General features: G+C 42.0%; 1 protein-coding gene across 1 annotated transcript in view; it reads left to right on the top strand.

Moving 5' to 3' along the window:
- Positions 1–21168, top strand: part of HSD17B12 (hydroxysteroid 17-beta dehydrogenase 12) — a 57479-nt gene that overhangs the window by 9846 nt on the left and 26465 nt on the right. Inside the window, exons 2-3 of the mRNA XM_081891981.1 lie at positions 12457–12503; positions 14330–14405. Coding sequence (XP_081748107.1) covers positions 12457–12503; positions 14330–14405 — 123 coding nt within the window. The remainder of the gene's footprint in view (positions 1–12456; positions 12504–14329; positions 14406–21168) is intronic.

Genomic DNA, 21168 nt, shown 5'->3' with positions numbered 1-21168 from the left:
AGTCGGATCTCCTTGGGGAAGAACATTCCTCAATAGGTATGCACAACAGAAGGTCCCCTTTGTGATCATCACTCACCTCAGAAGACAGGGAGAAGCTTCAAAGGGCTTACAAAGATGGTGTTTAGATTGGCAAGTTCATGTGGGGGAGGCAGTCCGCTAAGTATCTGGATCTTAAGCCATTTGAGGCTTTAAATATGAGAACCAGCTCGTTAACTTGTGTCTGTAAATGGACTAGTAGCCAGTGAAGTTTCATAGTTTTGAGAGGGATTCCATTTGACGAATCCCAGTTAGAAATCTAGCTGCTGTTTGTTGTTCTAGTTGAAGTTTCCTTGTAGTCTTCAAATGCACACTGGCTCATTAAAGTAGTCTAAATGGATTGCCACTAGTACATGAATAACTGGCAAAACTTTCTCTATGGGGTTGGAACCAGTGCAACAGCTGTTGTTGGTGGAACATAATTTCAATGACAGAATCCACTTGGGTTTCCACAGATGGGGCCAGCTCTAACAGCACCCTCAAGCTCCAGCCTGAACCTTAGAGGATAGCAAGTAGGAAAAATAGTTGTCCTATTTATTGCATAAGTGCAGGGTCCCCAAACTAAGGCCCGCGGGCTGGATAAGGCCCGAGGGACTCGTTTATCTGGCACTGCGCTGCGTGGCTGCCCACTTCCGGGTTGGTAGAGCACCGGAAATAGCTTGTGCGCATGTGAAGCCTTATTTGCGTATGCACAAGCGTTCTTTCCGGTGCATATCCGGGTCAGAGGAGGCATGTGCACAAGCTATTTCCGGTGCTCTTCTGACCCGGAAGTGCACCGGAAATAGCATGTGCGCACGCATAAGGGCACGCACTCCTCTGGCCCGCCGCGCGTTTGTCGCTGGAGACACTGGCCCAAGGCACGGTAAGTTTGCTCACTCCTGCATAAGTGTTCTGTAAGGATTGGTAGTTCAGCGTGTACCATCCTTTCTGGGGGTATTTGGCCCCCTTTGAAACCTGCAAGGCAGATTCCATGCTTTCCATTGTGCTGCTAAAGAAAGGAGGGGAGACAATGAAGGGATGCAGGGACTTACCGTATTTTTCTCTCTATAACACGCAGATTTTTTTCTCCTAAAAAGGAAGGGGAAATGTCTGTGCATGTTATTGAGTGAATGTGTGGTCCCTGGAGCCGACTAGGGCGAGCGCAGGAACAAAAATCAGGCAAAAATCAAATTGTGTGTTGGAGAAGGGAAACCTGAAAAGAGGAAGTTGCTGCTTTCCTGCATTCTGCCTCAGGGTCTTACCGCCCACCTGCTTGTATTTCGTTGCTGTGTTTGCTCAAATGGAACAAAGAGCAGGCAAATCCCCTCCCCTCCAGGCAAGCAGAGGGGAAAGCAGAGCGTCCTTCCTTCTAATTCCTCTCCCTGCTCCTCGCAGGCAGCCAGAAAACATGCAGGTGGGAGAGAGGGAGAGAGAGAGAGGGGTGGGTGGGTGGGGACTTTTGCCTCCCTCCCGTCAAATCCCTCTCCTGCATTCTTAGCCAGCTGCTTCTCTGCACACCCCTCTCATGCTCCTTGTCCCTTCTGTGTTTTTCCTTCCCTCCCCAATTAAAATGTAGTTACAAAGCATGGATCCTCAGGATCTTTGCATTGGGTCACCCCAAATTCAGCTTCAGATCACATAGTATGTCCATGGCTACAGCCTGCACCAAAAAAATCACGCACCCACTGTTGCCTGGGGCTGCAATGGTGCAAAAACATGGTTAAAAAGCATGGATCCACATGGATCCTCAGGATCTTTACATTGGGTCACCCCAAATTCACCATCAGATCACATAGCATGTCCATGGCTATAGCCTGCACCAAAAAAATCACGCACCCACTGTTGCCTGGGGCCACAATGGTGCAAAAGCGTGGTTACAAAGCATGGATCCACAGGGATTCTCAGGATTTTTGCATTGGGTCACCCCAAATTCACCATCAGATCACATGTCTGTGGCCACAGCATGAAGCACAAAAATGATACATCCACTGTTTCATTCAGAATCCCCCCCCCCCTGTTTTTCTCCTCTAAAAACGATGTGCGTGGTATGGTCAGGTGCGTGTTATAGAGCGAAAAATACGGTACTTCAACACTTAAATTTCAGTCCTTGGACCACCTTGTGAACTTGTACGTACTGGGTTTTTTTCTTTTATTAAGAATCTTGGACAGCTTTTTAAAAATAAAAACATAAACCATCCATTCTGGTTTTGCTGGGACAGACTTGACTTGATATTTGGCACATGCAAAAGTGAGCAAATTGTTGCTCAGCTCCTTCTTTAGTCAGAAGGAAGTTTCTTGGTGAAGTTAGAAGTGTTTACCTTTACATTGCATGTTCTCATAATTGTTGTTGCCCTTTACTTAACCAGAAGGAACAATGATTTTTTAAAGCTGTCCAGTAAATGCAGATCTGATGCATATAAGCCATACAATTAATAGAGATCCTGTGCAATTTTTAAAGCATGTAAAATGTTGAGTTATATGCAGTTGCTTCTTACTTAACTGTTCAAGTAAACCCCTCTGGCAGTTTTCTAAAGGAACTTGAAGAGTGAGTAGTGTAATGAAGAAGTTGCTTCATGGTCATGTTTGTTGGGAAAACATTTTGGTTTGAAATTGATTGTGCCTTTGAGAGTGTTTTAGCTGTAGAATGAAGTTTTTTATATATTGCTACACAGCATCCTCTGTTGGCTAACTTGTGAATCGACCTCCCTATTTTTATGCCTACAGCTGTAGCATTCCTTTAAAAATACAGCATTCTCTTCAGTTATGTAATTACTGTACTGCCAAACAGTTCAACACAACATTGAAGGCTGGTATGTGTATAATATATATCTCTAATGTAGGAACCTCCACTGAACAATGTTGATGCATTAGTTTAAAATGTATTGTAATAAACATCTATGCTGCTCCTTGCTTGTGTTTCCACTGGTGTCCCAACTAAATTAACCCTATTTGGCTTGTATATAATTTCAGATTTACTCAGATCTTGAATGTACTTCCTTGATGGAGAGTCAGGCACTCCACCTATAGAAGGAAATACTTAAGGTGGGGTGGCTTTCTTTGTTAAGAGTTATTGCAATGCAGGCAAAGATGTCAACAAAGTTCTCCTGAGGCAGGCTCATAGAAGACCACCTCAAGCAAGAAGCAAGCTTTCAAATCCCTGAGTCCTCTTAGAGCTTGGTTTTTGATCTGAGTTGGAAAGCATTCCCAACTTTTCCTGTTCATCCCTTAATATCTGTGAAATGCCTCCCAAAGTGGTTTACAACCATGTTAAATTTCCCATTAAAAATATCATCAAACCATTAACATTTAAAACATCCACGGTCCATCCAAATATAAAGCAGAATACCATAAAAGAAAAGAAATAATATAACGATGTAAAAACACAGCATACAACTTACAGATCCCAAAGGCCATGGTAAAACAAGTCTTAAGCCCTGTTTGAAATTAATGAGGGATGGGGTTTGGGTGATACCACTTGGATTTAATTCTGAAAATGTCCTCTTGCATGTTTGTGCTAACCTAATTATTTTTGCACTCCCCAACTTAGTTTGGGGCAAGGAGATAGGGGCTGGCCATTTTAGCAGTGGGTGGCAGAGTCAGCAGGGCACCTCAGCCAGTTGCCACCAGAATGACAAGCCCTCCACACAGATGCAGGTATTGGTGCTCTTATGTGTGGGGAATATGTTGCATGATTTTGTTGAGACTTTGGTTTTCTAGTAGCTTTTGGAGTGAACAGTTAGTGGGTTGGTAACAAGCCAAGTTAAATGGAGTACATGAGAAAGTCTGCTTGGAGATAAGGAAGCCTAGCAGCAGGTGGTGATTGACTAAGTTCTTCCTTATAAGCAGAATGACAAAGCAGTTTTCTTGTTGGAGTATTGGAGTGCTGAAGTTTGGAAAGAAGTTTGAGTACCTCGGGTTAAGAACTTTGCTTCAGGATGTGAACACAAATTGTGCGACGGCAGCAGCAGGAGGCCCCATTAGCTAAAGTGGTACCTCAGGTTAAGAACAGTTTCAGGTTAAGAACAGTTTCAGAATGGACCTCCGGAACGAATTAAGTACTTAACCCGAGGTACCGCTGAAGGAACAGGTTACCCAAACCTGACTATCCAGTAGTTACCCAAACCGGGCCCCCAAACTCCCCAAATTCTTTCCTCAAGGATTCATTAGCTAAAATGCATTAGGTTCACCACTGTATATGGTAACTTGTACAAAGCTGTGCTTTACTCTGCTGTATATAATAAAGCTAACTAAAAATCAAGTTACTAGTCAAGTAAGTTCCGTTCCTGTTCGTCGTCCTAGAATTGTACGATTTGGCAGCTGGTAGCAAGAGTTTTGGTTGAGATCCATCAACAGATTTTTCTGTCTAGTTTTCTGTATATTGGCCTGTTATGTTTGTTAGTTCATGAAATCAGATGTAGTCAGTTTGAACTGTTTCTTGTATAGAAAGGAAAATTCAGTGTCTTATGTTAAGTTCATCTTCCGCCATAACTTGGACTACTTCATACCTTGTATACATGAGAAATACTCTCGTGTAGGCAATAAAATGCAGTTTATTGATTATTATTACTGCAGGGCCTGCAAGACAGAGCTGTTCCACCAGGCCTTTGGCCAAGGCACAGTCTGACCCACCCCCCTCTGTAAAATTCATAGAACTCTAATCCAATGGTTGCCATTAATTTGATTCTGCATTGATTCTAGAATGTATTTTAATTAATTGACTGTGATTTTATGTACACTGTGCTATTTTTACCTGTTGTTAGCCGCTCTTTGGCTGGGGAGGGCGGGATACAAATAAAAATTTATTATTATTATTACATATGAAGCCGTTCTATTATCACATCATTGGTCCATTTAGTCCAAGATTGTCTATTTTGAATGTCAGCAGCTCTTTGGGATCTTGGACAGAGGTCTCTTCCATCACCTATTTATTACCTGATCTTTTCAGTGAAGATTTGGGATTTGAACCTCAGACCTTCTTGATGGAAAGCATTTGCTCTAGCACTCCTCATGCTTGTAGATAACTGTATGTGGTAAACAACACATAGGGTTATACATTGCTTCCTTTCCTGTACAGAAATTTGATGTACACATCCTTTAAGCTCCGGAAGCTATGTTTAAGCCAATTTAAGGGTTGCTTTCCCCACATTTCTGCTGTGGATCTTTTTTATCTTTTGGCACACCTTTCCTACATGCTTTCAAACATGCAGTGTGAATCTCTGAAACTCATGATTGAGTAGGGCTCCTAATAGCGTATTTATAGTGTATTCGCTGACATGTGAATGTCTGTACAGAAAGGACACTGAATTGTGGAAACAGGGAAATAGATCTCTCTTTTAACTTGTGAGGGAGACTGAATTATTGGTGTTGGGACACAACATATATTGTGTTTAACTTCTTCAGTAAACTGAACATTGTGAATGACCAGTCTTTGTATTCAGTTGCACCTTTCATCATCTTATGCTGTCACATGAATGTGCTGTGTTTCCAGTGAGCAGTGGGACTCAACTGCTTGTTTGGTGAATAGGTGTGACTGAAATCCAAAGGGGAGAAATGCCATGTGACAAGGACATGCTCAAAATCCATGTGTTCTTCTGGGGTGAGGGATTGCTATGGTGCTGAGCATAGCATTCTGATGCCTATATAGTGTCCTTTTTTGTTCTTTCAGGGAAAATAAGATACATCCAACAAACTGTAACAGCAATGCTTAAAGAAGCTGGATAGTTACACTTTTGTAACTATTCTGTAACTAAAACAGCCTTCCTATTAATGCTCAGTATTGAATAGTATTTTAAGAAAGCATTTTGGCTTCCTTCATGGCATTTCGAAACAAAAGTAACTTACACTTACTCAGCCACAAATGAACAATTGCAGAACTTCCTCCAAGAAAGTCTCAGATAAATCAAATAAGTATTTATTTATCCTAATGGTTACGTTCAGACATAATGGCAAACCATGGTGTAGAAGCCTAGGCTAAATAGACTTTTATGTTCTCTATCTGGTGTTCTGCAGTTTCCCCTTCCATGATGGCAAATGGTGGTTTGCTGTGAACCAAGAGTGGAGAGAATCGTATCATGTGAGGGTAGGAGAAAGTATGAGAGGCCAGTGCTCATTCCAGGCTGTTTTTCATAACGCCAATAGGTTGTTGGAATGGTACTAAGGAGATCTGACTTCAGATCTCACTTAGCCATGTAGCTCACTAGACGTTCATCGTCTAATCCCTACCTTTCACACAGGTGTACATCACAAGCGACATCAGGTGTGGGGCAGGTTTGGGAAAATTAACATGTGGGCAAAACTGAGACCCGGGCTGGGCCAAATTTGACCTCCTGGCCAGAATTTCCCCACCCCTGATAAAAATAATGCGAGAGGGTAGAAATGTGAACCAAAATGAAGACATGTTAAATGTAAATATAATGTTTAGCATTCCACCATATTGAAATTTATATTTGATGAATATGCAAAGCAAATATATATATCAAGCAAAATGTGTGTGTGTGTGTCCAAGATGGAAGAGGAAATAAAACATGGAAATTTTAGTTTTCCCATTGTACATACAATCAGCTTTAGTGTATCTCCTTTCTGACACCATAGTATAAAATAGAGAGGTGGCAAGTCATCTTTTAACGGGCTTATGTACTTTCTTATAAGGTGTTATAAGGCAGCTTTTCGGAAAGACTTTATGGATGTTACATCATTTTAGCTAAGAATAGATGTTGTGATGTGTAAAATGGCTTACTTGCATCCCAAATAGACATGATAGACAAAAATTGTTTTCATGGAGGTTGCAATAGGCTACATTATATCTTAATTTTTAAATAATGAGAGCATTCTGTCATGAGTTGCAGATATTAAAAATTAAGGACATTGATCTGTTGCCTACAGTGTAAAGAAGAATATTCCTTTACAGAAATGGGCATTTCTGCAGTCTACAAATTTGAAAGTAAATGCACATCATAAATATAGATTTCTGTATGTTCCTCTTTCTTGCAAATAGAATGTTTTCAATAACCATTTCCCCTCTTCTTGCATTGTGAAATGGTGGCAGCATATCAGCAAGGAATTGCATTGGTATTCTAGAAGCATTGCCAAACCAGACAGGTCTGCAGCACACTGGTCTATTTTTAGACTTTAGGTTGCCATTTTTATCCTGTAAAAATATTCATCAGTGTCTGGGTGACAGGCCATCAGTTTTTGTAAATGTGGTAGAGACCACATTTCCCCTTCTACCTATCTGTTTTATGCTTTGCAGTGTGTAGTTTGGAGTAGGGGGAGGTGGTTACTTTGGATTTCAATTCATGCATTAAACTCCTCAGTTCACAGATCTTTAACGTCATGCACTTCATTCATCTTTTTCTATACGCAGCTGCTTACGCATCTCTGCTTATTGTCTATTATGGCTGAACTGTTATAGTGCACAAAAGTAAGCGTGCTGGGGAATTAATGGATTTAGATGCCTTTCTATAATTTCCAATCTAGTCTCTCTCCTGACATTCTTCAACTGCAGCCACAAAGCACTAAATTTAAAACCACATTGGTACTGTGGGTAAGGTATTCTCTTTTTCTCAGAGCAAATACAGTAGTATGGGGAGATTCTCCTGAAATCAATATGGGTTGGTGGGCTGTATTAGATTGGTTGTGCTTCAGCAATGAGTCCCAAGTTCCAGTTCCTGTTTGGGAATGAAAATTCTCAGTAGCCTTGAGCAACTCATGCCCTCATTTTTTAAGTTGTTACAATCTTATTGACCTAATGCACAAGTTGATTGTGCAGTTTAATGTATACTTAGCATGCAGAAAGATGTTTTCAGAGTGATTGATAACAATCCTCAGGGTATCCTTTGAGGAGATCTGCAACCAACAAAGGCAAGGTAGTCAAGACACACCTGATGCTTGTTTTGTGGTTTCTGTCCCTTCTCTGACGAAGGGCAGACAAAAAGTTATGTAGCATGTAATGTAGCTTGTAGAGCAATAGATCAGCCTTCATTTTTCCTCAAAAACCATACAAACAGATGTACATTGAAATGTATAGGTAGGTTGATTGAACCCCAACTCTTAAGAACAGTGGGCAGTAATTTATAGAAATGTATTTTAATCACTTGCTGGATAAATGTAACTTAATAAATGAACATAATTGAGAGAGGAGGTGACTTGCATTTTTATAGGCTTGTTACCTTGGCACACTGGAGTTTTACAATGGCCGGTTGTAGATACTGTGTCAGAAATTCTCAAATCTAGTCATGTTGCATGTTAAACATAACCCTAACCCCATTTGTATAGTACTAAAGAACCTCCTTAATACTTGTGTGTTCGTACTCATCTCATCATTTTGCATTTCTGCAGTATATTGTGACACGCAGATAGAAAGACAATGCAACACTTGGGTACTGAACAAAGAATTGTAATAGTTGTAATACTTGGGAGTTGAACATGGGTACGGGCAGTTGTAATTACCGTATTTTTCGCTCTATAAGGCGCACCAGACCACAAGATGTGCCTAGTTTTTAGAGGAGGAAATCAAGAAAAAAAATTCTGAATCTCAGAAGCCAGAACAGCAAGGGGGATCGCTGCGCAGTGAAAGCAGCAATCCCTCTTGCTGTTCTGGCTTCTGGGATAGCTGCGCAGCCTGCATTTGCTCCATAAGATGCAGACACATTTCCCCTTACTTTTTAGGAGGGAAAAAGTGAGTCTTATAGAGCAAAAAACACGGTAACTGGTGAACTCAGTCAAATTCAAAGACTTAGTTCTGAATGTTTTTTAAAAAATCTATTTACTTCCTATGAAAAACTAAAAAAGAATCTATTTAACTTCCTTTTGTTCATTTCTTGCCTTTGTGACATGGAATCTCCAAATAAAATGTTTCCTGGCTCATGCCAGAGTGATGCAGTAGCAAAAACAAACAAACAAAACCAACTAATGCTAGTTTAGGCCGCATCAACAGAAGTATAGTGTCCAGATCAAGGGATATAATAGTACTGCTCTATTCTGTCAAACTCCCCCTAAAGTACTGCTTTCAGTTCTTGGGAACCACAGTTAAGAAAGATATTGACAAGCTGTAATGTGTGCAGAGGAGGTCAACCAAGATGATCAAGGGTCTGGAAAACAAGCCATATGAGGAATGGTTGAGGGAGCTGGGTATGTTTAGCCAGGAGAAGAGAAGACTGAGAGGAGATATAATAGCCAAATATATAAAGGGCTATCACATGGAAGATGAAGTAAGCTTGTGTTCTCCTGCTCTGGAGGGTAGGACTCAAACCAACGGCTTCAAGTTACAGTGGTACTTCGGGTTACATTCGTTCTGGAGGTCCGTTCTTAACATGAAACTGTTCTTAACCTGAAGCACCACTTTAGCTAATGGGGCCTCCCGCTGCTGCTGCTGCGCCGCCAAAGCACGATTTCTGTTCTCATCCTGAAGCAAAGTTCTTAACAAAGTACTATTTCTGGGTTAGCAGAGTCTGTAACCTGAAGCGTCTGTAACCCTTGGTACCACTGTACAAGAAAGGAGATTCCAACTAAACATCCGTAAGAATTTTCTGACAGTAAGAGCTTTTCAACAGTGGACCAGACTCCCTCGGAAGGTGGTGGACTCTTCTTCCTTGGAGGTTTGTAAGCAGAGGCTGGATGACCATCTGTCATGGATGCTTTAGTTGAGATTCCTGCGTTGTAGGGGGATTAGATGACCTTTCTGTCCCTTCCAATTCTACAATTCTCTGATCTTTCACCAAGGGGCGAGTGTACATAAGAACCTCAGAGAAGCTCAGCTGGTTCAAATTAAAGACCAATCTCATTCAGCATCCTTTTCACCTTCTGGCCAATCAGGTGCCTGTGGAAAGCCTGTAAGCAGGACATGAGGATTACAGCATTAGCCCTCACTTTTTCTCCAGCAACTGGTCTTCAGAAGTATACTGCCTCAAATAATTGAGGTAGTAGCTGTAGATGAGCAGTAGCCATGGATCCATGAATATGTTTAAACCCCTTTTAAAGCCTTCCAAGTTGGTGGTCATCACCTCATCTTTTGGTGGCAAATTCCACTCCTTAATACTGCTTTCTTATTCTTTCCATAATTGACTCCCTTGGGAGGCTGTGGACTCTCCTTCATTAGAGGTTTTTAAGCAGAAGTTGGATGGCCATCTGCCATGGATGCTCTGGTTGAGATTCTTTCATTGCAGGGGATTGGATTAGATGACCCTCAGGATCTCTTCCAACTCTACGATTCTAACCCACAGCACTCCAACATGATTGTAAATATTCTATCACTGTTCATTTTTTTTAAAAAAACAGTGTGCTCCAAATCTGAAGAAAAGTGAGCATAAGGGTTCTCTTGCAAAGTTTCTCATGCCAAGGATCCCCTTTCATTATAGTTCCCAGTGCCCCAACCCACACTATTCTAGATAGTTCCTGAACCTTCAGTGGCTTGCCACAAGATCTGACTTCCACATATTATCATGCCTATAATCTATCATATGAAATGCACTGTGGGTGCCAAAGAGAAGTGAGAATATGCAAAATCTGAACATTTGTGGTTGCAATTTGAGTGAGAAATAGGAGGTTTAGAAGTACACATTTGTCTCATTTTCTGCACCAGATTTTCCGTTCAGTAAATGTATTGTGTTGCTGCTGTCTTATTAACTTGCGGAGTCTGCATGCTTATCTTCTTTGTTCTTGTTAAAATATGAGCTGGCATGTGTTAGACTGCATTAGCGTTCACTTCTAGGGACTTCAGTGCCTTCTAAATTTGGCATTGCTAAGCTGGTGCCCTGTTTGCTTGAATCAATTGGGGTAGCTATTTTTAGCAACAAAGGGGAATTGAAATAGCAATTTTCTTTCCATGCAATAGATCCCAAGAGGAATACTGATGCAAGCTCTCTGTCATTGCATATACTCGCCCCTCCTCAAAAACCCTCAGACAAAAGGCAGCTGTCACAGTTTGCGGCAGTATTAATCTTTAATCAATTGAGTGTTTTCTGCATTCAGGTGTTCTGAGGGGAAAACGGGTCATGAGGAGAACCTGTCTGGAATAACTAAGCATTCTCTTTGGTGGGTAACGGCAGGGAATAGGCAGAGCAGCTAAAAATAGTATTTGCTTCAAGTGTTCCTCCAGTCTATTTTTGATACTTGATTTTGATAAGGTTGATTGGGCTTCTTACTAAAAATAAGTTTCTTCCAGGCTAGCAACACATGCACACACACACATAGTAAAATGTTTTTAACTAACACAAACTAAAATTCTTTAGTGGGCTGCAGATAATCTTGGAAGAAAGTGTTGGTCAGACGCCAGTGTTTATATAATCTCTATTAAATGAGGCATTATTTGATGCCAACCAGGACTTGTCTCTATTCTTTCCAGTTTTTGTTGTGTTGAAGGGCTAGTATGACTTGTTTGCCTTTCACAAGCTTCTTGTAATGTAGTGGAAATAGCAGCGGGTCCCCGTCCCCGTCCCCCCCGTTTTACATAATTCACACCTATTCAGTGTTACCATTTTCTGTTACATGCCTTGATTTGGAAGACTGTTTTGTTAGCTCCTGCTAAAAGCTGCATTTAATATAGATTCTCATTAAGAAATATTGGAATATTGCTTGCAGCTACTTATAACTGAGAAGAGAAATGCTGATTTCCCACATTTGCAACATAATCTGTTAGTTATCTATTTGTTAGCAGTTATTTCACAAGAAAGTGAGTGGAACTATTGTTGAAATTTTGATTACATGTAAAACTATGTGACTTCTGCAAGACTACTGCTATTCTTCCAACACTAGATTTATCAACTTTTCCAGAAATCTTGCCCTGCATTTTTCTTCACATATTATAAGAGTTCACCCTCTTAATCCCAAAACGAAACGTCACTTAGAGTTTTCTGTCTACTTCTCCATCTGGGGAATAGAGGGCAGGGTGTGGATTCAAATTTATAGCTGGAACAGCCTCTCCCTGAATAAAGCAACACTGATAATTTTCATGAAAGCGGTTTGCCCAAGACTACTCTGTAGTCTTCATGTTTGAGTGGTGACATAGCTGAATTGCTTCTATCAAATACTTTCTTATTTATTCTTACATCACTCTCCTTTGTGCTGTTTTCTTCCTGTTCAATACTATAAAAATACTAATTTATTCACAGTAGTCTTGAATCCTAATCCGAAGGAGGCAAGCATTATTTTTCAGATGAAGAAATGCTGAATCAGTATAATGCTTGGATTGAAGGAGCGAATTGGAGGTGCCATTACAACATAACAAGTAAAATTAACGTTGTGTGTTGTAAAGCTTTCATTAATTGTTCATAAGACATACATGCTAAATTGGATTTGAATTGATAGACAACATTTAAAAAAAACCTAAGTCAACTTTTCCAGAAAATTTATATCGCTTCTAGAAGACGAAGAATTTATGGCATTATGACATAAGCTTTGGAAACACAATAACATCTCTGTTCTTCCGCCTTTCATGTTTTATAGTTATCACGGGAGCTACTGATGGAATTGGAAAGGCATATGCAGAAGAGGTAAGTTGTGATTCATGTAACATATTGTACCTTTGTGCATTTTGACATGCATACAACAAATTGGAGTCTGTATCCTGTGCTGTATGTATGTCATGTTCTTGTTTTGCCTGAATGATAAGGCAAATTGTTGTTTAACAGGGATAATGTGGCAAAGTATAACCTGCATGGAAACACTGTTTTGTAACAGAGCTAACTTAGCATGGCAGTCTAACAATCTAAATGAATTCTGAGATGGCTCTGGTGCATGTTACAGTATCCGTTATTCTGGTCAGATGTGTATTATAGTTCATTACAGTGCTATTCCTCTATAAAACAAAAGGTGCCACAACTCACTATGAACTCCTCCCTTGTTCTCTTATAATGACAAGGGTGCCCACCTGAGAGGTACCAGAACTGAGTTCTGGTGAATTCTGGCTGAAAAAAGCCCTGATTATATATAATGTGTATTATAGTTTGCTCTAAGAAGACTCCTGCCTTGTTGTCTGGCTATCATATGAATACAGTGGATGCTTGGGTTGCGAACATAGAATCATAGAGTTGGAAGAGACCACAAGGTCCATCGAGTCCAACCCCCAGCCAAGCAGGATACACCATCAGAGCACTCCTGACATATGGTTGTCAAGCCTCTGCTTAATGATCTGTGTGGGATGCACGTTCGCAACCCGCGTCTGTGCACGCGTGGGTTGTGATTTGGTGCTTATGCACAAAGCGCAATTTAGCGCTTCTGCGCATGCACGACCGCTGAAACCCGGAAGTAACCCGTTCCAGTACTTCCGGGTTTCGGCGGTCCGCAACCTGAAAAAATGCAACCTGAAGCACTTGTAACCCGAGGTATGACTGTGTATGATTCCACCCATATTTGCATGACGTGCATATTGCATAAAGTGAAAGAAGAAAAGAACTTTGATCCTTAAAACATGACCCATTAACAGTTTGACATCCTTCCCAATGTCTTCATTTGTGCTAGGCACAGTGTCTGCTTACACATAGTACTTTGGATTCAGTGTTAAGGTTTGGCAGCCAAGTCAGTTAATATTTGTACCTCTGGATACCTAAAACCTCATCTGAGGATTAATGCCTGTGTTTACACTAGGAGTGGAGAACTCCTGGCCCAATGGCCACATTTGACTAAGCACTGGTCCCAGTTTGGCCCCCTAGGCCGATCTGATATATGTGATGTCAGATGTGGGGCAGGTAGAGATGCAGAAGGATCTGCTGCACCACCAGGTTCCCTGTGGAACTCATGCTGGAGTTCCCTAATCCCAGCAGAAAGTAGGCTTGAAGTCACTATCAACTGATAGGTAGTAATTTCAAGCCTGCTGATCAGCAGCAATTCGAAGCACTAAGGAGGGTTCTTTGTAAAAAGTTCTAACAGTTGACACCTGATGTCACTATGACATCAGGTGGGTTGGTAGATGGGTGGCCCTTCCAACCTGACCAGTTTGGTCCTTGTGAGATAAGGATTTGCTCCATTGGCCAGTTCAGTTTCCCTATCCTGGCTCACACATTCACAAGTGATCTGGTTAGTTCAGTGGATTGGTGTCTTTGAAGAGATCTAGCTCAGTGTCCATCTCAATTATGAATCTTTGCTCAGTTACCATAGATTACTAATTTCCTACTCTTTATGTCAAATCTATATTTGTAATTCCTTTTTTCTGTTATTTGTTAATCCAATTTGAGCCAAATACTTCCTCCTGATGGAGAGGAGATATCTTTAGATCTAATTCTGTAATTGAATTTCTTGTATAAATAGTGGTGTTGATCAATAAAATGCTACCATAGAGTTGTAACTGGCACTCTTAGACTTTTGCCCTTATTTTTTTCAGTTAGCAAGGCGTGGAATGAAGGTGGTTCTTATCAGCAGATCTCAGGAAAAATTGGATCAGGTTGCCAAGGAAATAAGTAAGTAGTTTTCTGGTCTTTTCTCAACTAGATTATTGAGAGCTAAAACAAGGGATGATGGGATTCAACCAATTAGCCTCATCAGCAGAAGTCCTATTCATGGCTTCCCTGCCTTTCATCTGCCCCTCCAGATATTGCTGAACTCAACTATTATGGTCAATGGGATTATGGGAGTTAAAGGTTAAGCAACATTTGAAAGCTAGGAGGTTAGTCAGCATTTACATTGGGTGGATCCAGTAGACATCGTGCAAGCACAAGCTTCCAAAAAGCCTTTTCACAGCTCAGATCCTCTTATGAAGTAAAAACTGGTTAAAGCAGAGAGTAGATATAAATTGACAGTTCTCCCAGTGGAGTTATATAATGCAGGGTTGGCAGTTCTGGACACCACACCTCAAAAATTATATTGTTGAGCTGCAAAAAATGTATAAAGGGGCAACAATAGGGGGCTGGAGCAATTCCCCTATGAAGAAAGGCTTCATCGTTTTAATTGAAAGAAAGAGAGCACATGATAGAGGTGAATAAGGCTCATTGAAAATATAGTTTTGCATTTAAAGCTGCCCATTTGTGGATGGACCTTAGAACCAGTAGAAGGTCCTACTGGAAAATTTAAGAATTGAACAGTATTGCACCTGTATATATTTTTCATCAGTTTTCGCATGTACATGTCACAAGTGCTCTGCTTTTGTTCCTTCTCCATAAATAAGCTAAAACCTAAAAGCACAGTAAAAATACCATGTAATCATCATTGTAAGTAGCTGAGAATGAATATAAGTTACGGTCTCCCCTAGAAGGTAGTTGGCAGGAGACCAGTGCCAGAAATAAGATGGTAGAAAATATTAGCTAGTTTATGGCAGGTTAAGTTTATTTCCAAAATTATATTCAAAACATACTTGACACACCACCAGGAAACACTTTTACTCTGCAGGAATAATCAGTTTGCCAGCTTTAATAAAACAGCAGTTAAATAAAGGTTAAATAGCAGTGTTAAAACGATCAAATACTCAAATCACACATACTGTTATATATACTATGATCAACACGTTTTCTCTGGGTGCTTGGAATCCCCCCCCCCTGGATTTTTAACCATTCTAAATTTAAAAAAAATACCCAAGCAGTGTACAAAATACAATAGAAAACATAATGCAAACCATAAAACAAAGTTAAAAACATAAATTGACAAGAATTAAAAGCTTCTGAAATAGAATAAACTAATTAGCATGTTGTTGAGTTTGGAAGTAGTTGTTGATTTCTTTGTAAAAACAAAAAAACGAAAACGATATTGGAAGATGGTGTTCCCAGCACCTGGCATTCAGAGGCATACTATGTCTGACAGTAGGAGGAGAACATAGCCAGTCTGGCTACTAGCTATTGATAGCCTTAGCCTTCATGAATTTGTCTACTTTCTTTTTAACCATCCAAGTTGGTGATCATCATTATTTCTTGTGGGCGTGAATTCCAGAATTTAACTTACCGTATTTTTCGCACCATAGGGCGCACCGGACCATAGGGCGCACCCATTTTTTGGGGGGGAAATAAAGGGGAAAAAATTATTCCCCCCCCCCAGGCGCGGGGCTGGGGCGGGGGAAGCTCGAGCTTCCCCCGACCCCAGCCCGCAAACAGGCAGCTCTCTGCAAGCCGTGGGAGCACTCCCGCTGCTTGTGGAGACGTCCGCGAAGCCTGGGCGCGCTGAGCTCAGCGCGCGCAGGCTTCGGCATGCTGGCGACTCTCCGCAAGGAGCCGGAGCGCTCCGGCTCCTTGCGGAGAGGTCCGCGAAGCCTGGGCGCGCTGAGCTCAGCGCATGCAGGCTTCGGTATGCTGGCGACTCTCCGCAAGGAGCCGGAGCGCTCCGGCTCCTTGCGGAGAGGTCCGCGAAGCCTGGGCGCGCTGAGCTCAGCGCGCGCAGGCTTCGGCATGCTGGCGACTCTCCGCAAGGAGCCGGAGCGCTCCGGCTCCTTGCGGAGAGGTCCGCGAAGCCTGGGCGCGCTGAGCTCAGCACGCGCAGGCTTCGGCATGCTGGCGACTCTCCGCAAGGAGCCGGAGCGCTCCGGCTCCTTGCGGAGAGGTCCGCAAAGCCTGGGCGCGCTGAGCTCAGCGCGCGCAGGCTTCGGCATGCTGGCGACTCTCCGCAAGGAGCCGGAGCGCTCCGGCTCCTTGCGGAGAGGTCCGCGAAGCCTGGGCGCGCTGAGCTCAGCGCGCGCAGGCTTCGGCATGCTGGCAACTCTCCGCAAGGAGCCGGAGTGCTCCCGCTCCTTGCGAAGAGGTCCGCGAAGCCTGGAGAGCGTGAGGGGTCGGTGCGCACCGACCCCTCTCACTCTCCAGGCTTCAGCGAAAGCCTGCATTCGCACCATAGGACGCACACACATTTCCCCTTCATTTTTGGAGGGGAAAAAGTGCGTCCTATGGTGCGAAAAATACGGTATGTGTTGCGTGAAGAACAGCTTTTCTTTTGTCTGTTTTGAATTTCCAGTATTTGTTTTCTTTGGATGTCCAGAAATTCTTACATCTTATCCTACAGCTATTCAGGGAAGACCGGCTTGAATTCTCTGTGATAATATATTATGTGTATAATATATATTTATAATAGGAAATGGGGGACCCACGCTTGATAATTCTAGGCAGAAGGTGAAAAGGGATGCATTCACATCAAATTCATATCACAAGAGCTTTTTGAAATAGAGCGGGGAAAGTTGTTAAAGAGCTTAAGTATTGTTGTACTGTGTATTTGGGGTCTATGGACCATACTCAAGTTGTGTGTGTGTGTGTGTCAAGAGGCAAAGGAGAGGGAGGAAATGGAGAGCGATGGGGAGGAATCCGAAGGGAGCGTAAGCGATGACAGTGGTCCGAGGTCCCTGAGTCTTTCCAGCGAATCGGAAGATTCACAGAAGGGGGCGCCCATGGTCAGAGCAAGGGGGGTGCCTAGGGGGACACCCCAGGAAGAAGGGGCCAGAGGGGACTCAGAGAGCAGCAGTTGGAAATCAGGACCAGCTTCCCCACCAGAGCGCAGTGGGGGGGAGGAGTCCCAGGTATTGGGATCAGGCTGCTCACCACCAGCGGGAGGAGATGAGTCAGGATTGACCACGCCTCCATCGGAGAGCGTGGAAACGGTCAAGAGGAAAGTTGGAGGCTGGGCGCGCGCACCAAGTTCAAATGTACAGGCGAGCGGCACAGCAGATAGCCCGGATAGGGAGCCAGGTCCTAAAGCCCGTCGAAAGGAGGGACAAGAGTCAGGGGGTCAGCGTCAGAAGAGTCCAGAAAGGAGGAGACCCCGGGGGGCAGAAGGACCCAGAGGAGGAAAGAGCAACGGAAGAGGTGGAGTAAGGCTAGAGTCTTAAACTGGTGTACAGGGGGTGGAGACTCAGACGGAGCTTCGCCGATCTAGGTTCTAAGACGTAGAGCTGCACGCTGCGGCTTGGAAATGGAAACTGAACTTCAATAAAGACTTTTGTACATTATTACTGACTAGCGTTGGTCCTCTGTGAGCTGGGACCTAGAGGCAGCTCTGACAGTGTGTTTCAAATATATAAGCATTAATATCTATGAGCTGGCCAACCTTTAAAAACAACAACTCAGAATAAGAGTTTTACAATTCTGGAATACTATAAACAGGTTTGGGGATGGAGAACTCTGTTTTACAAGCAGCAATGTCTACATTTATGAAAGATCTGAAACCATCATTGTCGCCTATTGATGCTGGAAAGCTTTGTAGCCACCCTTTCCCCTCTGCCGTGTACTATTTCCATGGTGAGAGGTGGTGGCTGAAATAGAGAAAGGGCCTGCTGGCAGATTTTTTTAAACAAAAAAATCTACTTTGAGTAGATTAGTATTTTATTTCATGTCAAAATTGTATAAATTTGGGTTCAGGAAGAAATTTTCTGTCATGTTTGCAAGTGATAGAATAGAAGTAGGAGATGTCTTGTAGTTCGTGCTTTTCCTAAATTGTGTGAACCATCAAGAGTATGCAGTTGCTTGAAAAATATGATGAGACCTCACACTTTATTGATACATACCCAATATCTTGTTTAAGTCTTAACAACAGTAGAAACCAATAAAACAATGAAATCAAGTAACAAAACAGATTGGAGATGATGATCAGAACAGAATCAGACAAAATATTACAAAACAACATTAGTATAATTATAGTGGTGGTAACAAATCTGTTTAATGTGGTATTACTTAACGAGTTCAACATGTTTACTAAAGGGAACTTAGTTTGCATTGGGTCTGTCATTGTTGTAGTAAATATATCCCCTAAGTCTTATTAAGTGCTGGTAAATGGGTGCACATTTATTCATACCATAGTTTGAATTTTTATTATAAAAAGAGCTTGTCTAGCTACTAATGGACATTTTCAACAACTGTTGCTATAAGTAATGATGATTTTAAAATGCAGTGTTCGAATAAAGTATCCAGGTTTAAAACCGAGTTTAGCAATCCACTAGATTGTATATATGGTGCAATCTGTGCAGGAACCTCTGGGCAGGTGTTTGCCTTTCAACAAGGCTAAAAATAGCATTCATTACCATAAGCAGGAGGAACACACTCAGACATGAGCAGCATCACGATAACCTTGTGGGAGAACTTGGAAATGAACACAGTATTTTTCTTTCCAGTGCCAAATCATTCAAACTGGTGTAAACTACTTGAATGAAATTAATTTTCCCACCTGTCAAAATCAAGGTTTTTGCCATGTTTTCAGTGGATTGAAGGGAGGGTGATTCCTTCTCTCTGCTTACCCCATTCCATGTCTGTAGAACTGAAGCAGTTGTATCCTGTCAGGTATGATAAAACACAGCATAATACATATGTGGTGCTATTGAGTTTTTAAAGAGTTGCTAGTCTAGGAGTATATTTGCTGGAGTGGGTGTTGGATTGGACAGAAGCGTACCTACGCTTAGGCCTCTCAAGTTTCCACTGGCTCTTGCCCACAGAGTGACACCTTTGTCACATGACTGGTGGAGCTCCCTGCTCCAGCTACTGAGTGGATGGTGCTGTGGTCTAAACCACTGAGCGTCTTGGGTGTGCTGATAGGAAGGTCGGTGGTTCAAATCCCCATGACGGAGCGAGTTCCATTGCTCTGTCCCAGCTTTTGCCAACCTAGCAATTCAAAAGCACACCAGTGCAAGTAGATAAATAGGAATATGTTAAATCCTGAGCATGCCTAATGTCCATTGTGTAGCTCCTTTGGGCTGATCATCCCAGTAAATTATATGAAATATTTGTTTCTCTCACTCAACTTGGCAACTTTCCTCACTGCAGTGCATGTGGGATTTTTTAACCAAGCCATTGATAAATTGTGCATTCATGGCAGAAACAGCTATGTAGCAGTGCATATTAATGTTACTCTTTTTCTAAATCCTGGATTATTTCTAAATCTTCGGTTATTACTTTTGCTAGCAGTAAAAACCTCAAGTATTTCATAACAAAGAAAGGAGAATGGGTAGTGTCCATTGATATATTTATCTGCAAATACCCTGACCGCAAGATTTCAAACATGAATGTGTAGTGATAGAGCAGATGTTGCTAAAAATAGCAAGCCTCCACCTCCCTTCACAGAGATGTTGAACTTGATTTTCTTCTGACGTGATCACAAGACCACTGCTGCAGTAGGGACTTAATGCTATTTACGTCGTTATTTTGCATAGCAGCATATCCCTGGGGATTTATAAACAATGCAGCTGTTCTGAAAGATGAAGTAGGAAGCAAACAGTTGCATCTGCCATTAGGGATATTAGGAGGGGGAGGGGGAAGCAAGCAACAGAATACAATTAGGCTCACAAGTCTGCATGAATGCATAAGCAATTGTTTTTCTCGGGGAAAACCTAGGAATGACTTTGTCCTTTAAACTCACAACTATTTTGATGAATTACTTGAAGTATTTTACCTTACCAGTGTCTGTTAAAACAATCACTTAGAATGAAGTAATGTGTAGGGTTATTGCATCTTTTATGATTTTATAATACTATGAATTCCATTCAACAGTTTGCATAACTGATCTGCCACTGCCCCCATGTGCCTCTAAAAAACCCCTTTGGAGTTGAGTGGTGGGGGGAAATTGGAGGGGGAAAGACCATGGAGGCACTGAAGGCAAGAACAGTGAGTTTGTTGGGAGAGAGAGTGGACAAGAAGAGTGCATAATGATTAAAGGGGTGTTGCATGGTCTGTACAATGAGAGAGGTGGGTTATTTTATCAGCAGAGGTCTGGATCAAGGTGAAAAGACTGAAGTGAAAATGATAGAGAATAAGCTTGCGGTCAAATCGGATGATTTCTAGAGCATGCATCATTTGACAAAGGCCACATGCTGACAACTTAGTAAGCCATAAACCAGGGCTTACCATAAAAGAGCAACTTGTTAGTGCACACTGCTGAATTGCTCCGGCTGCACTTCCCCCCTAGCATCTGTGGGAGCAATAAACTACAATCCTTTGTTAAAAAAGAACTAGCACTCACAACTTTTTCTTTTCAAACAAACCATGATATAGTGTGCTCAGGGCCACATATTTATACTACAGGAAACTAGTATGTTTGCAACAAAAACATGAGGTGTGTAACACCTGAAAAACTAAAATACATACCCTACTGTTGTATGAAGGTAATACCATAGTTTCTTCAATGCCTAAAAAAGTTTCAGTGAGGAATAACTCAGCTTCCTGAATAGAGGAAACAAAGGGGGGTGTCAGCAATAAAACAATGGTGGTACCAGAGAATATGGAGGATACAGAGTGAGAGCAATACTTAGAAGAAAATAAGTTCAGTGATGGATTA

Source organism: Podarcis melisellensis (genome assembly GCF_964234715.1).
Source record: "Podarcis melisellensis genome assembly, chromosome: 1".
In the NCBI taxonomy this organism is placed as follows: domain Eukaryota; kingdom Metazoa; phylum Chordata; class Lepidosauria; order Squamata; family Lacertidae; genus Podarcis; species Podarcis melisellensis.
The sequence above is the reverse complement of the archived record's forward strand: the minus strand, read 5'-3'. Positions and strand labels throughout refer to the sequence as shown.